The sequence below is a fragment of the Nomascus leucogenys genome, chromosome 25, assembly GCF_006542625.1.
Source record: "Nomascus leucogenys isolate Asia chromosome 25, Asia_NLE_v1, whole genome shotgun sequence".
NCBI lineage: Eukaryota > Metazoa > Chordata > Mammalia > Primates > Hylobatidae > Nomascus > Nomascus leucogenys.
The window spans coordinates 28,817,869-28,839,916 of record NC_044405.1 but is presented as its reverse complement, the minus strand read 5'-3'; the positions used below and the strand labels follow the sequence as shown (position 1 = coordinate 28,839,916).

Sequence of the window (22,048 nt, the reverse complement as noted above, 5' to 3'; positions counted from 1 at the left end):
GGCATCCTCAAGGGCGCCAGCCAGTGGGGCTGTAGTGGGGATGGCGCCAGGTGGCGGCCGTTCGGCTCTCTGAGGAGGCGACCCTCAGCTCAATGTAAGAATCCAGGCTCTGAGGCCCGCAGGCCGTGGGGGGATCCTGGCTCCAGGGTCCATAACAGCCAGGCCCGTGCCTCCCACAGCCACTGTGATGAGTCACCGGGTCCCGGACCCTGTGGCCGATACTGTGAGGCCCATCAGAGTGTGGGCTGTTAGCGACAGTGTCCATTACCTGCTCCCACAAACCCCAAGAAAGTCAGGATCAGGAGAGGTGATCCGCTGGCAAAGACGCCCAAGACAAAACTGAAGAGGGGAGACAGGAGAATGGTGGCCCAGGACAGGAAGTTCAGGAGGGTCCACGGCCTCCGGGCAGGCTTAAACTGCTCCCCTGGAAACATGCCCTTCTGATTATATATCTCCTGGAGCGCGTCCTAGAAGAGTCGACAGAGAAAAAGGAAGCGTGAGGCTTCTTTACAAGCTATTATTTCAATGCAGGAGAAGATTGTTGGCAGTGAAAAACGACTCAACCTAAAAAAAGCGCCACATCAATTAAGAGGACAAATCACAGAAGCTGCAGGTGGGAGGCGAAGCTGTTTTTGGAGAATCTCTGGTAGCGTGCATCAAGAGCTCCCAAGCATATCAACCCTTTGACCGAGGAAGTCTCCCAGGAAAATAATCGGTCAAGAGAGCAACGTTGTGGATACCAACATCTGCCTGCCCAGCACTGCCCAGGCCACCCGCCACGTCCCACCCCTCCCACGAGCCAGAGGCAGCGGGGGTGGCAGGTGTGGCCTGTGTGAGTCCCGCGGCCTGGATGCAAATCCCTGCAAAGCGCACTCTCAGCTGCACGGCCCACGGAAAGTTCCTTAACCTCGCCTACCTCGGTTTCCTGGCCTGGCGAAGGAGGCTAATGAGGAGCTGGGAGGAGAGAGGAGCCTGGCCAGGGCCACCTGCAGAGGGTTCTGTCTCTGGTGGGAATGTCAAGGACACAGGCTGGCAGGAAATCACCACGCCTGATAGAGCAGACACTCCGCAGCCACTGCCCATGGGCGGGGCAGCCCGTGGGACTCTAGGATGCTTGGGAAGTAGTGAAGGGCACCATCAACCCTCTCTCTTTTTTTTTTTTTTTCTTTTTGAGATGGAGTCTCACTCTGTCGCCCAGGCTGGGGTGCAGTGGTATGATCTCGGTTCACCGCAACCTCTGTCTCCCGGGTTCAAGCAATTCTCCTGCCTCAGCCTCCTGAGTAGCTAGGATTACAGGTGCCCACTACCGCACTAATTTTTGTATTTTTAGTGGAGACAGGGTTTCACCATGTTGGCCAGGCTTGTCTCAAACTCCTGACCTCGTAATCCACCCACTTCGGCCTCCCAAAGTGCTGGGATTACCGGCGTGAGCCACCACACCTGGCCGACCCGCTGTCTTTTAAAGGTGGTTGGAGACTGTTAACACTGAGCTCACTGGCTTCAAGAGATTTTATTTTTTCTAGTTGATCTCTTCATGGTTCTCAGCTTCCTGCTGGAAACTGGGCTTGGGGTGCCCCCTGCCAGCCGCACACTGTGTCCCTGCAAAGGCAGGTGTCATCGTGTCCTGGCCACCCCTGAGCACCCAGCTCCTTGCCTCTGGAATGTCTCCGAGTGTCCTGGCACACACATTTTGGCTGTGTGCTTCTTGAACTATGTTGTTTGTATAAATTCAAACTTCAAGCCTGTTGGAGGGCAGGCCTGTAATTATGAATTCCTAGGCAGACTTTCTTGAGCCCAAGAGGAGAAAGGCAAGTTTCAAGGCCATTTCTCTGTGCTGGGAGGTAATTTTCTTTTCCAGTTTAACCTTCCTGAGGGTCCGATTCTTAGAGGGTCCCAGCATCATGTGGGGTTTTTGGTTCTAATGTCCCACCTTGAATGAGGGGACTTTATTTTCTGTTTCCATCACAGCTCGAGACTTCGGGGGTGGGGCAGGCAGAAAGCACCAGCTGGGCCAGGACCGTGTTTCAGCCCCACCTCCCTTTTCAGTCCCGGAGATTTCCGTTTTTTTGTTTGTTGTTTTTTGTTTTGAGACGGAGTCTCACTCTGTTGCCCAGGCTGCAGTGCAATGTGGCGATCCTGGCTCCTGCAACCCCCACCTTCTGGGTTCAAGCGATTCTCCTGCCTCAGCCTCCCGAGTAACAGGGATTACAGGCACGCGCCACCAAGCCCAGCTAATTTTTGTATTTTTAGTGGAGATGGGGTTTCACCCATGTTGGTCAGGCTGGTCTTGAACTCCTGACCTCAGGTGATCTGCCCACCTCGGCCTCCCAAAGTGCTGGGATTACAGGCATGAGTCACAGCACCTGGCCAATTTCCCTTATTTTCTTGAGAGCACATCAGTGCATTTACGATGATATTTTTTACACCCTGGGAGGATTTCCTGGTTATCTCCTCTCCCACAAGGCCGACAGTGGAAACCGAATGTCCCATGCATTTGTGTGTATAAAACAAAGAGAAAGTAGTTGTTGGGCTGAGTAAGCGGTGGGGAAAGAAATAAGAACTGAGTGTGGTTTTCAAAACAATGCTCTAACATCCCTAATTTGTTTCTATTATACAAGGAGACTAATGACCATCTATGTCTGTTACGTACCTGTAATTTCTTTTAAGAAAATGAAACAAATGTGACCAACTATTACCAGCCATAGTCATACAGGCATCATGTTACCCTTCATACTGGTCTGTAGCTTGTTAATCTCTCAAACATTAAGAAAAAGGTGTGGTGGCTCATGCCTGTAATCCCAGCACTTTGGGAGGCCGAGGCCGGAAGATTGCTTGAGCCCAGGAGTTCAATACCAGCCTGGAAACATAGTGGGACCTCATTTCTACAAAAATAAATTTTTTGAATCATTAGCTGAACATGGTGGCTCACGCCTGTAGCTCCAGTTACCCAGGAGGCTGAGGCAGGAGGATCGCTTGAGCCCAGGAGGTCAAGGCAGCAGTGAGCCAGGATCGTACCACTCCACTCCAGCCTGGGTGACAAAGTGAGACCCTGTCTCAGAAAACAAAACAAAACAAAAACAAAAGCAAAAAACAAACAACAACAACAAAAAAAAAAAACAAAGAAGAAATGAAAGAAGGATCAGGAGTATTTGGGACCTGGGTGGCACTCCTGTCTCCCACGGAGCTCCCACGTGTCACCTGCCTGCTCGCCAGCACCCCTTCCACAGCCTCTTCAGGAGACCAGGACCCTGAGCGGGAGCAGAGCCTGCTTACCTTCTCCTGGTACAGTTTATGAAGCCACTGAGCTGCTTCCTTTTCATCCAGCGGGATGTCTTCCAGAGGAAATCTCCTGTTTTATGAAAAAGACTCAAGGTAGGGTGAATCCTCACATGACCTCACACTAAAAAGAGGGCACAGGGGAACATGTCGTGTGCCAGGGTGGCCTGTGGGCCCCACTTGTTCTATCACATCTCACTCTCAATTCCTTTTTTTTTTTTTTTGAGATGGAGCCTCGCTCTGTTGCCAGGCTGGAATGCACTGGTGCAATCTCTGCTCACTGCAACCTCTGCCTCCCGGGTTCAAGTGATTCTCCTGCCTCAGCCTCCCGAGCAGCTGGGACTACAGGCGTGCGCCACCACGCCCAGCTAATTTTTTTCTTTGTATTTTTTTTTAGTAGAGACGGGGTTTCACCATGTTGACCAGGATGGTCTCGATCTCTTGACCTTGTGATCCACCCGCCTCGGCCTCCCAAAGTGCTGGCATTACAGGCGTAAGCCACTGCGCCCGGCCTCTCACTCTCAATTTCTAAAAACAAACATAATAAGTGATCTTCTCCTCAGGCATTTGCCCTGAGTACACAGTCAGCCTGGCGTGGCGGCGAGAGGCCAGGATGTGGCTTTCTGTGCAGGGTGGCGGCAGCGTTAACCCCAGGGTGCCCACGAGTGATTTAACCGGGCAGGCCACGCCCCTGGCCCAGGAGCAGGGTGGTCATGTATGAGCTCCCGAGAGTTCTGGTCTTTCTTAATATGTTCATCCTTTAGAGACAGTCATGACTGAGAGTGTCTTTCATTAGGCAAAGAAGATTATTTCACAAATGAAATCCACTTGCTTCAAATATGAAAAGTATTAAAAATGTAGGCATTTTAATCTCCATTATGAAATAGCTGATTTCAGTTTGGACACTAATTTATTTACATAACTAATCTACCAAGTGGATTAGCAGCCCACAAGTTGACATGTCTACTTGGTAAGATAAGCAGGGTAATTACCTGACAAATCTAATTGGAAAATTTTAAATAAGTAACATGTTACATCTCTTATTTTAAAAGTCAGTTGGAATTTGAGTAAGTACACGATTAGGTAAGCCACTCACATATGACATATTAAAATCTTTTAAATACTTTTAAAATTTAATAAGAACACCAAGTTTGCCAGCTAGGATGACAGCGGTGATTCTAAGGCAGCAGCGATACGGTGTGTACGGGAGCTGGGACTCAGGGGCTGCCACATCCACGGCGCCCGTCACTGAGCCACACAGCAAGACATCAGGTAGGCGTGACCTGTTTTCACTGGTGCCCAGTTCTCCCTTCCCTCTGGGCAGTTAAGAAAAACACACATCTGAACAAGATGGCTACTATTCAAAACAGGCTATTCAGGCTATTAATTTATATAAACAGGCTGTTTATATAAATTAAACAATAAAATTAAAAACACACTGATATAAGAACAAAATTTGGCTCATGTGTCTGAAGAGTTTTCTTAGAACATGAATGTACTCTTTCATTCAAAACAATTATGAAAGTTATACGAAATTCAGAAAATCTTGCCTTACAGTCAAACTGATTAAAATTAAATTCATTTTCGGCCGGGCACGGTGGCTCATGCCTGTAATCCCAGCACTTCGGGAAGCCGAGGCAGGCAGACCACGAGGTCAGGAGTTCGAGACCAGCCTGACCAACATGGTGAAACCCCATCTCTACTAAGACTACAAAAATTAGCCAGACGTGGTGGCATGTGCCTGTAATCCCAGCTACTCGAGAGGCTGAGGCAGGAGAATTGCTTGAACCAGGAGGCGGAGGTTGCAGTGAGACGAAATCGCACCACTGCACTCCAGCCTGGGTGACAGAGCGAGACTCCGTCTCAAAAAAAAAAAAAAAATCATTTTCTATAAAATTTTATTGAAAATTAACTTCAACATTAACAAAAATAAAATGTGGTTTTCTCTTAAAAACAAAAACAAAAACAAAAGGAAAAGAAAAACATATCCCTGCCTCCCACAAGTCACTTCCGTAAGAGAGCATCTTAACAGCGGGCGCTCAATGCTGCCTCTTCCCTGCGACGGCTGTCGGAGAATCACTTTGCTAAGGAAGGGGGGCCCCATGCCACCAGGCGGGGACAGCTGCGCCGTCCTGAGCACTGTCTGGGCTCATCGTGGACCTTTATGAGGGAGAAGCAAATCGCTGCGTTGTAAGCCAAAAAAAAACACCAAAATTAAGATACACAGGTAGGAACCTGCTGTCCACGGGCAACCGCAGTGCCTCCCAGCGCCCAGGAGGGGGCGACGACGCACCTCAGAGCGGGAAACACCAGGCTGGAGCTGCGGGGCCCACCGGCGAGGTCTCCGCAGCCAGGCAGGTCTCCACGCTCTAGGGTCACGCGCCTCACACTTCTGTCCTAGGAACTGAGGAACTGAAGCTTTGGTGGATGGGGATTCCACCTATGGATCGTCACCCCATCAGAAGTGAAAGCTGAGTCTCGTTACAACACAAGCACATGCCAGCACACGCCACACACCACACACATGTAATTTATACACACACCACACACACCACACACACGTGCACATTTATAATTTATACACACCACCCCCACATATATGATTCATATACACACACCACACACACATTTATAATTTATACACACACCACACCACACCCACACCACCCTCACATATATGATTTATATTCACACACACTACACACACACCACACACATATAATTTATACACACACACACCATGACACACTATACCACACATACCCCACACACCAAACCCACCCATTTTGCACACACATGCACATTTATAATTTATACACACATACCACACACAGTTCAACACACACACCACACACAAATGTAATTTACACACACCATACCTCACACACCACACACACATTTTATGCACACCACACACACATCATGCACACCATACACATATGTAATTTATACACACACCACACTATACACACACACTATACACACACCACCACACACATCGCCCCACACGAATATATAATTCATACAAATTTTTACACACATACCACACACATATAATTGATACACACATATATAATTTATATGCACACTATACTGCACATACCACACCCATATACAACACACACATAATCTACACACAATGCACATACGTACACCACACATGCACACGTAACACACACACCATGCACACATCACATATACCACACACAATACACACCACACATACACATCCCACATGAACACACACACACCCACACATACCCCACATACAGGTTTTATTGTATGTCTGTTATATACATTATGAAATATATAAACATAAGAATTAAAAATAAGATAAAAAGTAAATATAAAAATTCTATTTTTTTCTGCACCCCAGGGTGTCACCCTGAGCATCTGCCTCCTGGAGCTGACTCAAGCCACTTGAAGGCCCTCGGCCCAGAGGCCAGCCCTGGGGACAGGAGAGCCCTGCAGCTGTCCTGCATACATTGGCCCTGCTTCCCCATGGCCCCGGGCATCGCCACCAAAGCAGGAGGAAGGAGGGCCAGCCCCATGCCATGGGGAGCCTGGTGCTATGATGGCATGGCTGCAGGCGCGCGTGGGGACACTGCTGCTCCTCAAACAGCGAAGCGGTGAGTGACCTGAACAGCTGAAGCCTCACAAGTTCAAAGCGAATATTTATTAAAATATGATCGGGCAAAATAAAGGCAGCGGCAGGCAGGACGGTGGATGAGGAGTCTCTCCGTGGGGAGCCGCGTGGCACCCGAGGCAGAGGCGCCGTGCCGCTTGGCGGGTGGCCGGGCTCCTCCATGGCCAGTGCTGACCTTGGGCAGCTACTCTGACCGCCCAGCCTCGGGCCACCACTAACCACCCACGGATGAGAGCAAGACGTGCCTCCAGGGCTCCTCTCGTGAAGATGACTGAGGCCAGCTGTGGCCAGCATCTGGCACAGGGCTACCAGCTGCTACCATCCCCTCTCATGTCCCGTCCCAGCCTGCCATCTGGACCGTCCAGGGCCCCGGTCAGTCACCGCAGCCTCCATGGTCCACAGTGGCTCAGAGTTCCCTCCCAGGGGTTTAGGCACATAAGGGAGAGAACTCTCAGCTCGTGGCCCCACTGACCGCGGGTCGGGAGAAGAACGCCTCCACCTGTAATCAGCCAGTCCTTGCACTTCAGAAGGGAGTGTTACCCTAGCTTATGTTTATGTTCACAAACCCTTCCTGGAAACCTCCTATAGTGCGGCAGAAGAACTGGGTGGTGTAGTTTTGCTTTGTTTAATTTGTACGTGCTCAGGCTCTTGAGATTAGAATGTAGAGGGCCTGTGGCCACCGTGGGCAGGCTGGGCTAACCAGGACGCACACTCAGTGGGTGGTGGTTGGATTGCAAATATGCAAACACACATAGTGCCGGCTCTGTGCAGCTTTACACATGGCAAGGAGGGCCCTGCCTTTCCGCACACACTTGAATGAAACCGGAGACTGACGAGCTCAACAAGGGCCATCCAGCGCACGGTTTCTTCGTGCCTCCAAGGCCTGCCTGAAATGACGATTTGTGCTGGAACCAAGGTCACAACCCCAGCCTGTGTTTTAAGTCCACAGGATTTCTGGGTGGATTTTCTCCTCTACGTGAGCCAGAGAAGCTTGGAGAGTCCAAGGGCAGCAGTGGCTTGGTGGCGGCACCCACAGCCCTGACTGTGTGGGGGAAGAGACACGCTGCCCTGAGGAAAGCCGCTGGTACCCTGCAGAGCAAGCCCCAGGCTCCTCCTAGGGTCTAGCCACTCCCATTTTATTTCACTGGGACAGGACAGGGGCCCCAGAGCGTTGAAGCCCCAACTCTCAAGACGGGGTATGAAAAAGGCTCTTCGGCCCAACTTGGTGGCTCACGCCTGTAATCCCAGCACTTTGGGAGGCCAAGGCGGGCAGATCACTTGAGGTCAGGAGTTCGAGTCCAGCCTGGACAATATGGTAAAACCCTGTCTCTACTAAAAAAATATGAAATTAGCCAGGCGTGGTGGCTGGCGCCTGTAATCCCAGCTACTCAGGAGGCTGAGACAGGAGAATTGCTTGAACGGGGAGGCGGAGGTTGCAGTGAGCCAAGATTGAGCCACTGCACTCCAGCCTGGGCGACAGGGTGAAACTCTGTCTCCAAGAAAAAAAAAAATCAAACAGGCTCTTCCTTTCCCTTCAACCACTGTCTCCTTCAGACACTGCGGTCCCTCGCGTGCTGTGGCTGCCATCGCCAGGGCCAGCAGAAAGCCACTCCCATCACCAGTGCTGCTTCAGGCCTGGGGCTCTGCAGGGGGTCCCATCCTGCCCACCAAAAGACCTGCCTGGGTTTCACCCCTTGGTGAGAAGTCAGCACCGTATGCCCCCCAGGTCGTGTGACTGCAGGCCCCAGGAGACTTACAGAGCCCAGTGGGGCTTGTGACCAGGCCCGCGAAGGGACAGAGCATCTTACAGAGGGAACTGCCGGGGCTTCCCAAGGAGGCAGAAGGAGAGGACAGAGGTGGCCCCGAAAGCCAAGTCAACGATTTCCCCAAAGGAATGAAACACACCATGGGCAATGGTGAGTCTCCCCACGCATCCCCCGTGTCTCCGTGTCCTCTCCGTGGCCTGCATCCTGAGCCCCGGACGAGTCCTGCAGGGCCTCTCCTGTGTCTGCTCAGCGGGGCAGGGCTGCAGACAGGCCTTCCGTGTGAGTTCCACCCCTCGGGGCTGTGGGACGTGGGGCCTGGACCCAGCCACCCTCCTGGCCTCTGCCCAGCGCAAGCTCATGAAGGTATGGCGGGGGGCGGCGCAAGAGCCACAGGGTCTGGCCTCACCTCACGCACATGTCCGCCTCGTACTTCTTCCCGTAGAGGATCCCCAGCAGGGACGGGTTCTTGTTTCCTCTGAAGTTCAGGGTTACGTCATAGACAGCTGCGACTGTGGGAGGAGACGGGAGGGTGGGTGACCTGGCCCAGGGGGCTGCATGGCCACTGCCAGAGGGAAAAGCAAGTTCCACCTGGGACCCGGCCCCGTCCTGGGGAGAATGCGTGAGGGGTCTGGCCCCGTCCTGGGGAGAATGCGTGAGGGGTCTGGCCCCGTCCTGGGGAGAATGCGTGAGGGGTCTGGCCCCGTCCTGGGGAGAACACACCAGGACCTCTTCTCCGAGTTTTCTTTCCCCCTCTTTCCCCGTTCTCCTCTGTTGGCGAGGGCATTTAGTGGCTGACGTTTCCCATGGGTACTGACGCTGTGAGTGTGACCCTGCTGTCTGGCTGTTTTCTGTTCTTTGTCCCTTTCTTTTATTTCGACTCCTTTTGGATTAATAAGATATGATAATGATTATTTTCCCTTCATAAGGTTTTGCATTATGTATTTTTTATTAGTTGTTTCTCATTAATTAGCATTTTATCACCTCAAAACCTGACGCGGGAACCCTGCGGCGCCAACCCCCTCACTTGATTCCTTCCGTGGGAACCTTGCGGCGCCGACCCCCTCACTTGATTCCTTTTGCACTTTTGCTTTTCTGTGTTTCACATGGAATGCACTCATTTTTTTTTTTTTTTTTTTTTTTTTAAGAAATCACTATTTTCCGTGAGCATAGCGGTGGCCCCGGCTCGGGCAGTCTGGGGCTTACCTGTCCCCCGGAGGCACTTGACCGCGGTGGTGAAGCCCTTGGTCCGCGGCAGCAGGTGGTACTTGAGGACGGGAAGCCCCTTAGCAGCCGCCACCTCCATGCTGACGCGGTGCTTGGTTTCCGTGAAGCGCGTCCCCTCGCAGTACAGGAGAAACTAGGATCAACGCAGAGACAGGGTCACTCCACAGAGCAGCTGGGGTGGATGCATGTCCAGGCCAGGCCTGCCTCTCTGACAGGCAGCAAAGGCTGTGGCTGAATTTGTGGAAATCTTGGAACCACTTTAGCGAGCAGCATGGGTTATGACTGAAAGGTGCTTTTATTCTAGGGCCACAGTCTGCACTCCAGTCACACACGTTCACTCACACAGGAGAGCTCTCCAGAAAGAACTTTCCAGAAAGAAGTGAAACATGAAGGTGTGTTGGGGCAGCAGCCTCTGATCAGTGTGAAAACAGAGAGGGTTTCATCCACTTGCCACGGCATGAGTTAGAAATGTTAACAGCGGGCCAGGCATGGTGGCTCACCCTGTAATCCCAGGACTTTAGGAGGCCGAGGCGGGTGGATCATGAGGTCAGGAGTTCGAGACCAGCCTGGCCAACATGGTGAAACCCCGTCTCTACTGAAAATACAAAATTAGCCAGTCGTGGTGGTGTGTGCCTGTAATCCCAGCAACTTGGAGGCTGAGAGAGGAAAACTGCTGGAACCCGGGAGGCAGAGGTTGCAGTGAGCTGAGATCACGCCACTGCAGTCTAGCCTGGGCGACAGACTAAGACTCTGTCTCAAAACAAACAAAAAAAAGAAATGCTAACAGCAGGCTGGCAAGGTGGCTCATGCCTATAATCCCAGCACTTTGGGAGGTCAAGGTGGGCGGATCACCTGAGGTCAGGAGTTTGAGACCAGCCTGGCCAACATGGTGAAACCCCATCTCTACTAAAAATACAAAAAATTAGCCAGGTGTGGTGGCATGCACCTGTAATGTCAGCTACTTGGGAGCCTGAAGCAGGAGAATCGCTTAAACCTGGGAGGTGGTGGTTGCAGTGACCCGAGATCGCGCCACTGCACTCCAGCCTGGGCAACAGAGTGAGACTCCGTTTCAAACACACACACACACACACACACACACACACACACACACAAAACAAAATGAACAAAAAAAAAACCAAAAACAAAAAAACAGAAATGCTAACAGCACAGGCAGCCCATTTTCCAAGACAGACCAGGAAGAAGGGACAGAAAAAGGAATGGGGACGCACACTGAGCAGGGCGGGCAGAGCCAGGGCTCACTGGGGGCACCCTGCCCTGCCCCCACCCCCGCCAGGTCCCCTTAGGATGGCCTGGTCAGAGCTGGGATTGCGGTGAGTAGCAGGCAGGTGGCCCAAGAGAAGCCTCCACGCCTGCAGCTCAGATGGGGGAGCCATGGCCCCATGGAAACAGCACCCCGTGTGCAGAGGCTCTCGTGGGGTTTCCCAGCCTGGGATGTGGGCAGCGGTGTGTCAGGAGTTGGCGTGGCCTCCTCCTGGCACGCAGGGTGTCAGGCTGCTCCGCGCACTCACCCACATGTACTCGGGGTAGTCGGACAGGCGCCTCAGTCCTTCCACCACAGTGTCCCGGTCCTCCTCCCACTTCCGCTTGCAGAACACGATCTCCAGAAAGTACCACGTCCAGCCGATGAGGGGCACGTAGAGCAGCTCCTTCTTAGCGAGGACTTTGGAGCTCTGGAGGGAGGAGAAGGAGGGGCACCTGGCACTTCAGCATCGGACAGAGGCCAGGGGCTTGGCCAGGCTCCCGCTGCACCCAGCTCCTGTGTGCTGTCGCTCTAGGAGTCACGGCTTTGTGGCTCAGGGGGTCTGTTGTGAAGGAGGACCCGACTTCTGAGGGTGAGTGGTTCGCCCCAGAAATGAGGAAACTGAGGCTCAGGCTTGGCTGGGAGGGCCCTCGGGGAGGGTGGGTGAGCCGGATGCAGAGGCTGCCAGGCTTCCTGGGGGTGGCCTGGGTGCTGCCTCACACAGGGGCTTTGACTGCAATGAAATTCCTCTGCCAGCATCGGGGAGTAGTTTAGGTTTCATCCGAGGCAGCTTAGCTAACGGAAGTGGTTCTGCAGGGATGCAGGTGGGGTCATCTCAAAGGCAAAGGCCATGATGAGAAAGGAGGGCACAGCTCAGGGACAGCTGAGGCCCTGCGGGCCAGGGCCCCTCAACCAGCCAGGCACCACTGCCCAGCTCAAAGAGGCGCCCTAGGAGAAACACCCAGGGACTCGGACCCCAGGGGCCTCCCCGGCACCTCCTCAGGGACTCCCCTGCTCCCCTAGCCCTTTCCCTGGGAAACCCAAGGCTCCCCCAGCTCCTCTGCTGGGACCCCCACTGCTCCACCCAGTACCTCCCCCACCCCAGGGCCCTCTTGCTCACCCCAGCACCCGCCTACTCCCCCAGATCCTCCCTGGGACCCTTGCCGCTCACTCCCAGCACCTCCCCTGGAAAGTGCTCACCCTAGCCTCTCCCTGGGACCGCCCACTCACCCCAGCCCTCCCCAGGACCACCACACCCCCTCACCCCCGCCCCCCCCCCCCCCCCCCCCCCCCCCCCCCCCCCCCCCCCCCCCCCCCCCCCCCCCCCCCCCCCCCCCCCCCCCCCCCCCCCCCCCCCCCGGCCCCCCCGGGACCACCCACACCCCCAGCCCTGCAGGGACCCCCTGCTCACCCCCGGCCCTCCCCGGGACCCCCCCACCCCCGCCCCCCCCCCCCCCCCCCCCCCCCGGGACCCCCTGCTCACCCCCGGCCCTCCCCGGGACCCCCCCCCCCCCCCCCCCCCCCCCCCCCCCCCCCCCCCCCCCCCCCCCCCCCCCCCCCCCCCCCCCCCCCCCCCCCCCCCCCCCCCCCCCCCCCCCCCCCCCCCCCCCCCCCCCCCCCCCCCCCCCCCCCCCCCCCCCCCCCCCTGCTCACCCTTAGCCCTCCCCAGGTCCCCGCTCACCCCCAGCACTCCGAAGCGCTCACACATGGTCCACCCACAGAGGAAGTCAATCTCGAAGTTGTGGTTGAGGATGATGACCGCGTGCTCCTTCCCGAAGCGCTCCACCGTGGCCTCGTCCGTGAACAGCGTGCACTCCGTGCAGGACCACCACTCCAGCAGCATGACCAGTTCTGCGGACAGAGGGAGGCCGTCGGCACCGGTGGGACCCCTCCTCCTGGGATGGTCAGGGAGCGCCCGCAAGAGACACCTACAGTATTTTTGTCCAGAGCGGAAGTCTCTGCTAAACATGAGTTTTGATGACTTACATTGAGTATGTTTTATGAAATTGCAATGACCTTCTCTGAGCAACAGTTGGGAGGAGACAGACGGAAGGTAGCAGCAGAAAGGGAGAGAACCGCCACTCTGCATGGAGACGCTGATCTTTACGCCCAATTACCATTCTCACGTGCACCTTGGTGTGGCCGAGTACTGCACAGCCACGCCCCGCGAGAGGTGCAGAAGATGAAAAATGTCACTAGATGATTAAGAAGCAGAATACAACCATTGTATGTCTGCAGAACAGACAGTGGGGAAAAATGAAGAGCTAAGAGCGGAATGGAACCATAGATGACAGAGTAATAGGAATTATATTTTCTCCTAAAACTTGCTTTGGGGTTACGCTGGTTTTCCACATTTTAAAAAAAGCCATGTGAGGCCTAGCCCGCCCCCAGGAAGGCTGGCTGGAGGTGCTCTATGGGGCTTGCTGCTAGGCAGGTCGCCACAGGCCTGCGGGGCCCCCAGAGACAGCAGGGCGCACCTGATCCCGTGGGTGCTGGCATGTGAGGGGTGCCAGTCCCGGCTTTGAGTGCTTGTCTCCCCCCCCCCCCCACCCCCCACCCAGGGGGTCTTGGAGCCTCCTCCCTCGGTCTCTTCCCCTGGCTCCAGTCTGGTGGGCTGAAGACACTCTTTCTGGAAGTGTGGAGGGGCTCGTGCCGGGAGCTCTGTTTGCAGGCAGGAGACCTGTGCGCCTGGGAGGACTCTGGGGATGCTGGGAACGCGACATCGTCTGTCTCCTAATGGGGACTCTGGGACGCCCTCATTCACCTTCAGGAGAACTGCAGGGCTGAAGAGTTCCATTGTGAGAACTGCACATCTTTGTCACACGCGAGCCTCAGAGGGAGTGAATCCCGTTCAGAGGTCCGTGTAGGGAAGGACAAGAGGGAAGCCAAGCAGGTGGGCCTGTTGTCGGCCACCAGAGTCTTGTGCCCCCCAGCCAGTTGTCCGGGAAGGACGGCCCCACAGAACCAGGACGTGGCTTCCAGCTCAGGACGGCCTCAGGCTTCTCGCGCTGGACACCAGCCCAGCTCTGAAGTGTGGGCTTTCTGCAAGGCCATCGCCTGGGGCTTCTTTTCTACCAGTTATTTATAAAGGACACTAGAGACCAATTCCAAAGACATCCTGTGCGGGTGAACGAGGGGCCGCTACCCGAGATCATGCAGCTCAGCCCAGGATGGCCAGAGACGCCTGCAGACAGTGTGCAGGTGCAGGGAAGTGTCTTCCCAGGGGTCATGATGCCACGTACATATGCAGGCGAGCAGAAAGGACGCAGAAAGGAGAGAGGGAACTCAGGGTTTGTGGGGGCACCAAGGGACCCCAATTCCTTTAAAAGAGAAAGGTCGCCTGTGGGCAGAGGCAGTGGACAGGAGGAAATCCTGCTTGTGGGGAGAAGACCCGCTGACCAAGCCCCACAGCAGGCCTGCCCTGGCAGGGGCGCCCCCACCACTGGCTTACCCCTGGCAAGGGCTCGAGACCTCTGCCTTTAGGGTCATGCCCGGTGAGGGTTGGAGAAGAGGAATGAACTGAATGGGAGCCCACACCGCCAGCCAGACACAGGCACACTCCCCATGAGTGTTCTGGAAAGACAGGCTGCGCTGTCTGGAGAATGGTCCCATCCAAAGGTCACCTGTGGCAAGCCCAGGGGCAGGTGGCACTTTTCCCTCGCCATCGGCACGCGAAGGCGGCCTTCAGCAGATCTCAGGACCCCTCGGCTGACTCTGGCTAACTTCAGACAGCTGTCAGGACAGGCATCTGTAAACTGTCTTGCAGGGTGGACAGCGCCTAAGCCCGACATGAAATTCCTTTTATCGTTTCCTTCACTCAAATATATGCTTCCCTAAAGCACAATGAGTAAGCCAGCCATAGCCTGTTTTTCAACCACGGATTTTAAAAAATCTAAAATTCTGGCCGGGTGCAGTGGCTCAAGCCTGTAATCCCAGCACTTTGGGAGGCCGAGACAGGAGGATCACTTGAGGCCGGGAGTTCAATACCAGCTGAGGAAGCATGGAAAAGCCCATCTCTACTTAAAAATACAAAAATTAGCTGGATGTGGTGGCGTGCACCTGTGATCCCAGCTACTCAGGAGGCTGGGGCATGAGAATCACTTGAACCTCAGAAGATGGAGGCTGCAGTGAGCCAAGATTGCACTGCTGCGCTCCAGCCAGGGCAACAGAGAGATTCTGTCTCAAAAAAAACAAAAAACAAAAAAAACAAAACTTAAAATTCACCCAATAACAGTAACAATTTATCGAGCATTGCTGTGTACTTGCTGTGCACATTGATTTAGGCTTTACGATACAGCTCAAAGGCAGGTGGCTTTGTCTGTACTCCGCAGATGAGAAAGCTGAGGTTTAGAGACTGAAGCCCTGACCGAGGTCAGCAGGGAGTGAGGAGCCTGGGCCAGGCTGTTTAAACGGCTCCAAACCTGCACCCTTCACCACAGCACCTATAGCTCTACAGGTCAGATGACAGCAGAGACACACTGGCAGTGAGTTCAAAATGGGCAGCAAGAAGGCACCCGGCATTAAAGCATGAGAACAGGAATGAAGAATTGAAAATAAAACAGTGGTTCAGGGTCATTAAAAAACACTGTGGCTGGTGCGGTGGCTCAGCCTGTAATCCCAGCAGCCCAGCAGGCTGAGGCAGGAGGATCACATGAGCCTAGGAGTTGGAGACCAGTCTGGGCAACATGGCAGAACCCTGTCTCTACAAAAAATACAAAAATTAGCTGGGCACGATGGTGCACACCTGTGGTCTCAGCTACTCAAGGAGGCTGAGGTGGGAGGACTGCTTGAGCCCAGGAGGCAGTGAGGTTGCAGTGAGCCAAGATCACACCACTGCACTCCAGCCTGGGCGACAGAGCAAGACCCTGTCTCAAAAACAAACCAACCAACCAACCCACCGTGAGGCCTGCTCTCACCATGCGCCCCTGAACTGGAAAAGGCTTCCACATAGCTCTGACTGCAGAAGGGCTCCCACAAACGTATTCATGGAAATAAATCTAAGTGGAGAACATCCCAAATCCAACAAGTCACAGACAGAATTCACACACCCACGCAAGACCAGCAGACGGAGAGGCCGATTATCTCCATTCTTACTGAGGTGCTTTTCTTGTGTATTTGTGGTCATCCCAAGTATATGGGAATTTTTCTATTGATCTTCTTAATGTATACCTCAATATTCCTTATTTTAATGCTTTTTTTTCTACTTTCTTGCATTAAAAAAGAGATTTGCCTTTTTTTCTTTCTTCATCTTTTTCTAATACTTTGGAAGTTACGTTTGATCTCTCTTTTTTCCTATCCTATACTTAACAAAGTTACCATTAAAATCTGAACCTGGGCTGGGCGCTCACGCTTGTAATCCCAGCACTTTGGGAGGCCGAGGTGGGCAGATCACCTGAGGTCAGGAGTTTGAGACCAGCCTGGGCAACATGGTGAAACCCCATCTCTATAAAAATACAAAACAAAAAATTAGCTGAGCGTGGTGCAGTCTCAGCTCACTGCACTCTCCACCTCCCAGGGTCAAGTGATTCTCCTGCCTCTGCCCCTGAGTAGCTGGGATCACAGGTGCCCACCACCATGCCAGGCTAATTTTTGTATTTTTAGTAGAGATGGGGTTTCACCATGTTGACCAGGCTGGTCTTGAACTCCTGACCTCAGGTGATCTGTCCACCTGGGCCTCCCAAAGTGCTGGGATTAGAGGCGTGAGCCACTGCGCCCGGCTGAGCACTGTTTTTATTTTACATACGGCTTAGATGCATCCATCTCCTAATTTCTTTGGCTACCATTCTTTCTTGAAAATTAGACCCTACTTGTATAATTTTTGTTCTTACTGAAACACATCCTTAAAAAATATTTAAGTGAAGATCTATGGACAGTAAAAGCTCCCATTTTTTTGTTTACCACTTTTTATTTCATTTGTACTCTTGAACGGCACAGGGTGCTAGGTCGGCGATTTTCCAGCATACTGGGGATCTTCCACCTTCTCCTGCCTCTGCTGCCTGCTGTAAGAAATCTGCTGTCAGCCTCACTGCTGACCGTCCAGCATGGTTCTCCAGCTTTCTTCTCCAGGGATTCGAAGACCTCATCTTTTTTTTTGTTTTGTCTTGAGACAGAGTCTCACTCTGTCGCCCAGGCTGGAGTGCAGTGGTGCAATCTTGGCTCACTGCAGCCTCCACCGCCCAGGTTCAAGCAATTCTCCTGCCTTAGCCACCCAAGTAGCTGGGATGAGACACGTGCCACCAGGCCCAGCTAATTTTTGTATTTTTAGTAGAGATGGGGTTTCACTATGTTGGCCAGGCTGGTCTCAAACTCCTGACCTCAGGTGATCCTCCCGCCTCAGCTTCTCGGAGTGCTGGGATTGGAGGCGTGAGCCACCACACCCGGCCCCTCCTTGTCTCTGATGGTCTGTGGTGCCCCAGGGCCTGCCTAGGTGTGGATTTATGTGCATTTGCCCTGCTTGGTGTACATGTGCTCCCTGCATCTGAAGAATCGTGCCTTCGTCGGTTCAGGAGGTCCTCAGGCATCCTCTCTTCCCAGGAGGCTTCTCCTGTTCTCTCCTTTGGGGGCAGGGGCCAAAGCCCTATTTTATGAAGCTTCTCATTCTGTCCTTACATCTTTTCACTCCTGTTTCACATTTTTCACCTCCTTTGCTGTCACTGGATGATTTCTTCACATTGATGTCTGGTGTACCCATTCTCTCATTAACTGTGTCTAATCTGATATAAAATCCATCCATACGGTTTTGCTTTAAAATATCTACAGTTTTCATTGATAGCAATTCTACTTGGTTCTGTACCCATTCTCATTAACTGTGTCTAATCTGATACAAAACCCGTCTAAGTTTTTGCTTTAAAATATCTACAGTTTTCATTGATAGCAGTTCTACTTGGTTCTGTACCCATTCTCATTAACTGTGTCTAATCTGATACAAAACCCGTCTGTAAGCTTTTGCTTTAAAATATCTACAGTTTTCATTGATAGCAGTTCTACTTGGTTCTTTTTCAAGTCGGGGCACAGTGGGTGGTCTTTGGTCTACATCTGCTGTTTACATTGCCATTCTTGATTATGAATTCATATTTAATTTTTCTTAATCTGTGGGATTCTTCAGGCCTAAATGAGAGACTTTCTCCAGAGTGTACTTTCGTTTGCCTCTGCTGAAACCCAAGGGTCACTATTACCCTAGCTTGTCTCGTGCCCTCGCTCAAGAGTCCTGGTTTAGCTTCAGCTCCCTCTGCTACAGCTGCCCAAGGGTTAGGCTCCTGAAAGGCAGTGCTGACATTCCATTTCTGCACACACCCGGTTTTTGCTAAAGGGATTTGGTGGAAGGGTGGAGCTGAGGGGTTTTTGTTTCCTTACTGTGAGCCTAGAAATGCATTAAAAAGCCAGTTTCAGGCAGGATTTAGCTGTTTTGTAGTATTTTAGCTTCAGAATACTGCTAGAAAGTAGGAGTCTGTAATTTAGTTTTCATCAGTTAATATTTGCCCGTTTTGTGTGTATTCATCTTATCCAGTTATACTCATGAATAACTCATTTGTATATTTTATATTATAGGATTCCCAATTCTCCCTTCCCACACAAACAAGCAGCAGCCTTTTATTTAAAAAGAGAAACAAACTGGCCAGGCGTGGTGGCTCACGCCTGTAATCCCAGCACTTTGGGAGGCCGAGGTGGGTGGATCACGAGGTCAGGAGATCGAGACCATCCTGGCTAACACAGTGAAACCCCATCTCTACTAAAAATGCAAAAAATTAGCCAGATGTGGTGGTGGGCGCCTGTAGTCCCAGCTGCTCAGAAGGCTGAGGCAGGAGAAGGGCGTGAACCCGGGAGGCGGAGCTTGCAGTGAGCCGAGATCGCACCACTGCACTCCAGCCTGGGCGACAGAGCAAGACTCAGTCTCAAAAAAAAAAAAAAAAAAAAAAAAACAAGAGAAAAACCAAACCAGGATGTGAAGCTATAACACATTTAAGACAAGCTAGTCTAAGGGCTGAGTTACTAGTCTCTCTGCAGACAGTGGGGTGTCACAGGCATGGAAAGTTAGCTGACATAAACAGCCTTTTCAGCAGTGCTACCTGTTCCTGAACTGGAAGGAGATCGTGGAGACAAGGTTACAGGCCCACCATTTCCCACAAGACAAAGTGTCTGCACTCGCCGTTTCCCACATGAGACAAAGTGTCTGCACTCGCCGTTTCCCACATGAGACAAAGTGTCTGCACTCGCCGTTTCCCACATGAGACAAAGTGTCTATGCGCCCACCGTTTCCCATATGAGACAAAGTGTATATGCGCTCATGCAAAAACATGGAAACAGCATGAGTGTGTGAAATAAAACGTAAGAATCCCCTCCTTTCTCCACTCCCTGGATATCAGCATCATGCAGTTTTCTCGGGCATCCTTCTGAGATTTTTTTCTTTTTTCTTTTTTTTTTTAGACAGAGTCTTGCTCAGTTGCCCAGGCTGGAGTGGTGCAGTGGAGTGATCTCGGCTCACTGCAACCTCCACCTCCCAGGTTCAAAGAGTTCTCCTGCCTCAGCCTCCCGAGTAGCTGGGATTACAGGTGTGCACCACCACGCTCAGCTAATTTTTTGTGTTTTTAGTAGAGACAGGGTTTCACCATGTTGGTCAGGCTGGCCTTGAACTCCTGACCTCAGGTGATCCACCCGCCTCGGCCTCTCAAAGTGCTGGGATTACAGGCATGAGCCACCATGCCCGGCCCCTTCTGGGATTTTTCTACACATGTACACACCACACACACAGCATCCTTTCTTAAGACACAGAATGAATCATAGCATACTATGGACTTTGCTGTATCCTTCCTTTTTCGCTTAATACTGTACGGGCAAGATGAAGGCTCTCCATGATGGCCACAGAGGGTCCCTGTATGGGTGCAGCATAATTAGTCTCCAGTGACAGGTGCTTGGGTTGCTTCTAGTTTTGTGCTACTATAAAACCAATACAATAATGAGAATACCTGTGATAAAATGAGAACACCTGTCCAGTTGCACACTTTTGCACACGTCTCTGTAGGTTGCATGTTATTCTGTAGAATTGCTGAGTTGAAAATTGCAACCACTTAAACTGTTGACAGCCACTGCCAAACCACCCTCCAGAGATGTGCCTGTTCATGAACCCATGACGCCCAGTGTGAGCAGTTACCTGTCCACAGTGGGTGTTGTTACCAAGCCTCTGAGTCTCTGTCCACATGACAGGTAAAGATCGGTTTCTCTATGTATAATACACATACACACAGAGGCACATATGGACAGACACACAGCTACACATGTGTTTGATACGCAGGGAGGCAGGACACCTTTTCTTTCAGGGATGCATGCTGAAATACGCTTCAGCATGCTCTGGTGTCAGCGCAGTGTGGGCAGGACACATGAGGGGCCATGCAGGGAGCTGTTGGAGCTTGGTAACGGGTAAACAGAACTCAACATTCTCTTTACTTTTGTTTGTTTAAACATTCCCATATGCTCTGGTAAACCGTGGGAAGCTGCCATTGCTGTGGGTCAGAATGGTCAGACTGGCACGTCACACAGCTCAAGCTAAGGCAAAGAGGTAGCCGGGTGCCTTCCTACAGCCTGCCAGCCAGATGGCCTCGGTGCCTCCTGCACAGCCCTCACTTCCTGCCTGAGAGCCCACGGCTGTCCCGTCCACGGTCCCGCGCCACCCCCACGGGAGCCCCAGGCAGCAGGGACTGGCCCGGCAGACACTCACGGCTCCAGAGTGAGTAGGCGAGGCGGCAGTTGAGGCGGCGGTAGAGCTGCTTGCTGACCGGCCAGAGCGCCAGCGTGCACAGCTGGACGAAGTTGATGACCAGACCACTCACCACGAAGACAAAGCCGACCAGCAGGTGCAGCACGAACTGGGTCTTCAGGAAGGCCAGCAGGCCCATGGCGCTGCTTAGGAGCGGGTGCACGGCCCCTCGCTGAGGACAGCTGTCCTGCAAAGACAGGGACAGGGACAGCGTCAGGGTGGCCACGCCCACACCCTCACGGGAACACTGGGGCACTGCTCACTGCACACCCCGCACATGCCTCATGCTCATACACACATGCTGCACAGCACACTGCAAACCCCACACATGTGCCACACACATACTGCAAACCACACACACGCCACACACACACCACCACACCGCTAACCACACACACGCCACACACACCACACCACACCGCAAACCACACACACGCCACACACACCACACCACACCGCAAACCACACACACATCACACACTGCAAACCACACACATGCCACACACACCACACACCACAAGCCACACACATGCTACATATACCACACCACACCACAAACCACATACATGTCACATACACACCACAAACCACACACATGCCACACACACCACACACCACACACCACATATATGCCACACACACCACAAACCACACACACGCCACATGCGCCACACACACCACAAACCACACATACACCACACACGCCACACCACACACCACAAACCACACACACACTGCACACACCACACCACACACACTGTAGCACAAACCACACGCACCACGGTGCAAAACACATACACCACATCCCACACCACTGCCCCACACTGCCCCATACCCTCTACACCATACACACACACACACACACACACATTGTACCACACACCACATACTGCAACACATCCCCCCACCCCATGCACACTCATATGCACCAGTCTCACACACACAACACGCACCATACACACAAACATGCCACACTCACACACGTACACACTCTCCCATGCAAATCAGAAAGAAAAAACAAAGAATAGAAGAAATACACCCAAACACTGACAGTGATTAACTCGCAGGGAAGGCATCATAATTTCTATTTAATTTAGTATCTCGTTTAAAAGATCCAAACTGCA

General features: G+C 52.7%; 1 protein-coding gene across 5 annotated transcripts in view; it reads right to left on the bottom strand.

Moving 5' to 3' along the window:
* AGPAT3 (1-acylglycerol-3-phosphate O-acyltransferase 3) overlaps positions 1 to 22,048 on the bottom strand; it is a 121,259-nt gene that overhangs the window by 5,642 nt on the left and 93,569 nt on the right. The window contains exons 1-8 of one of the 5 annotated variants that reach the window (XM_030806364.1): positions 20,137 to 20,151; positions 19,960 to 20,042; positions 12,855 to 13,024; positions 11,442 to 11,603; positions 9,892 to 10,045; positions 9,095 to 9,197; positions 3,274 to 3,349; positions 269 to 467 (exon numbers count right to left, since the gene is read on the bottom strand). In XM_030806364.1, coding sequence (XP_030662224.1) covers positions 269 to 467; positions 3,274 to 3,349; positions 9,095 to 9,197; positions 9,892 to 10,045; positions 11,442 to 11,603; positions 12,855 to 13,016 — 856 coding nt within the window. In that variant the 5' untranslated portion in view covers positions 13,017 to 13,024; positions 19,960 to 20,042; positions 20,137 to 20,151. Of the gene's footprint in view, positions 1 to 268; positions 468 to 3,273; positions 3,350 to 9,094; positions 9,198 to 9,891; positions 10,046 to 11,441; positions 11,604 to 12,854; positions 13,721 to 19,959; positions 20,410 to 20,885; positions 21,112 to 22,048 lie in introns of those variants that run through there. The other 4 variants (XM_030806361.1, XM_030806362.1, XM_030806363.1 and 1 more) reach the window with 4 other exon arrangements.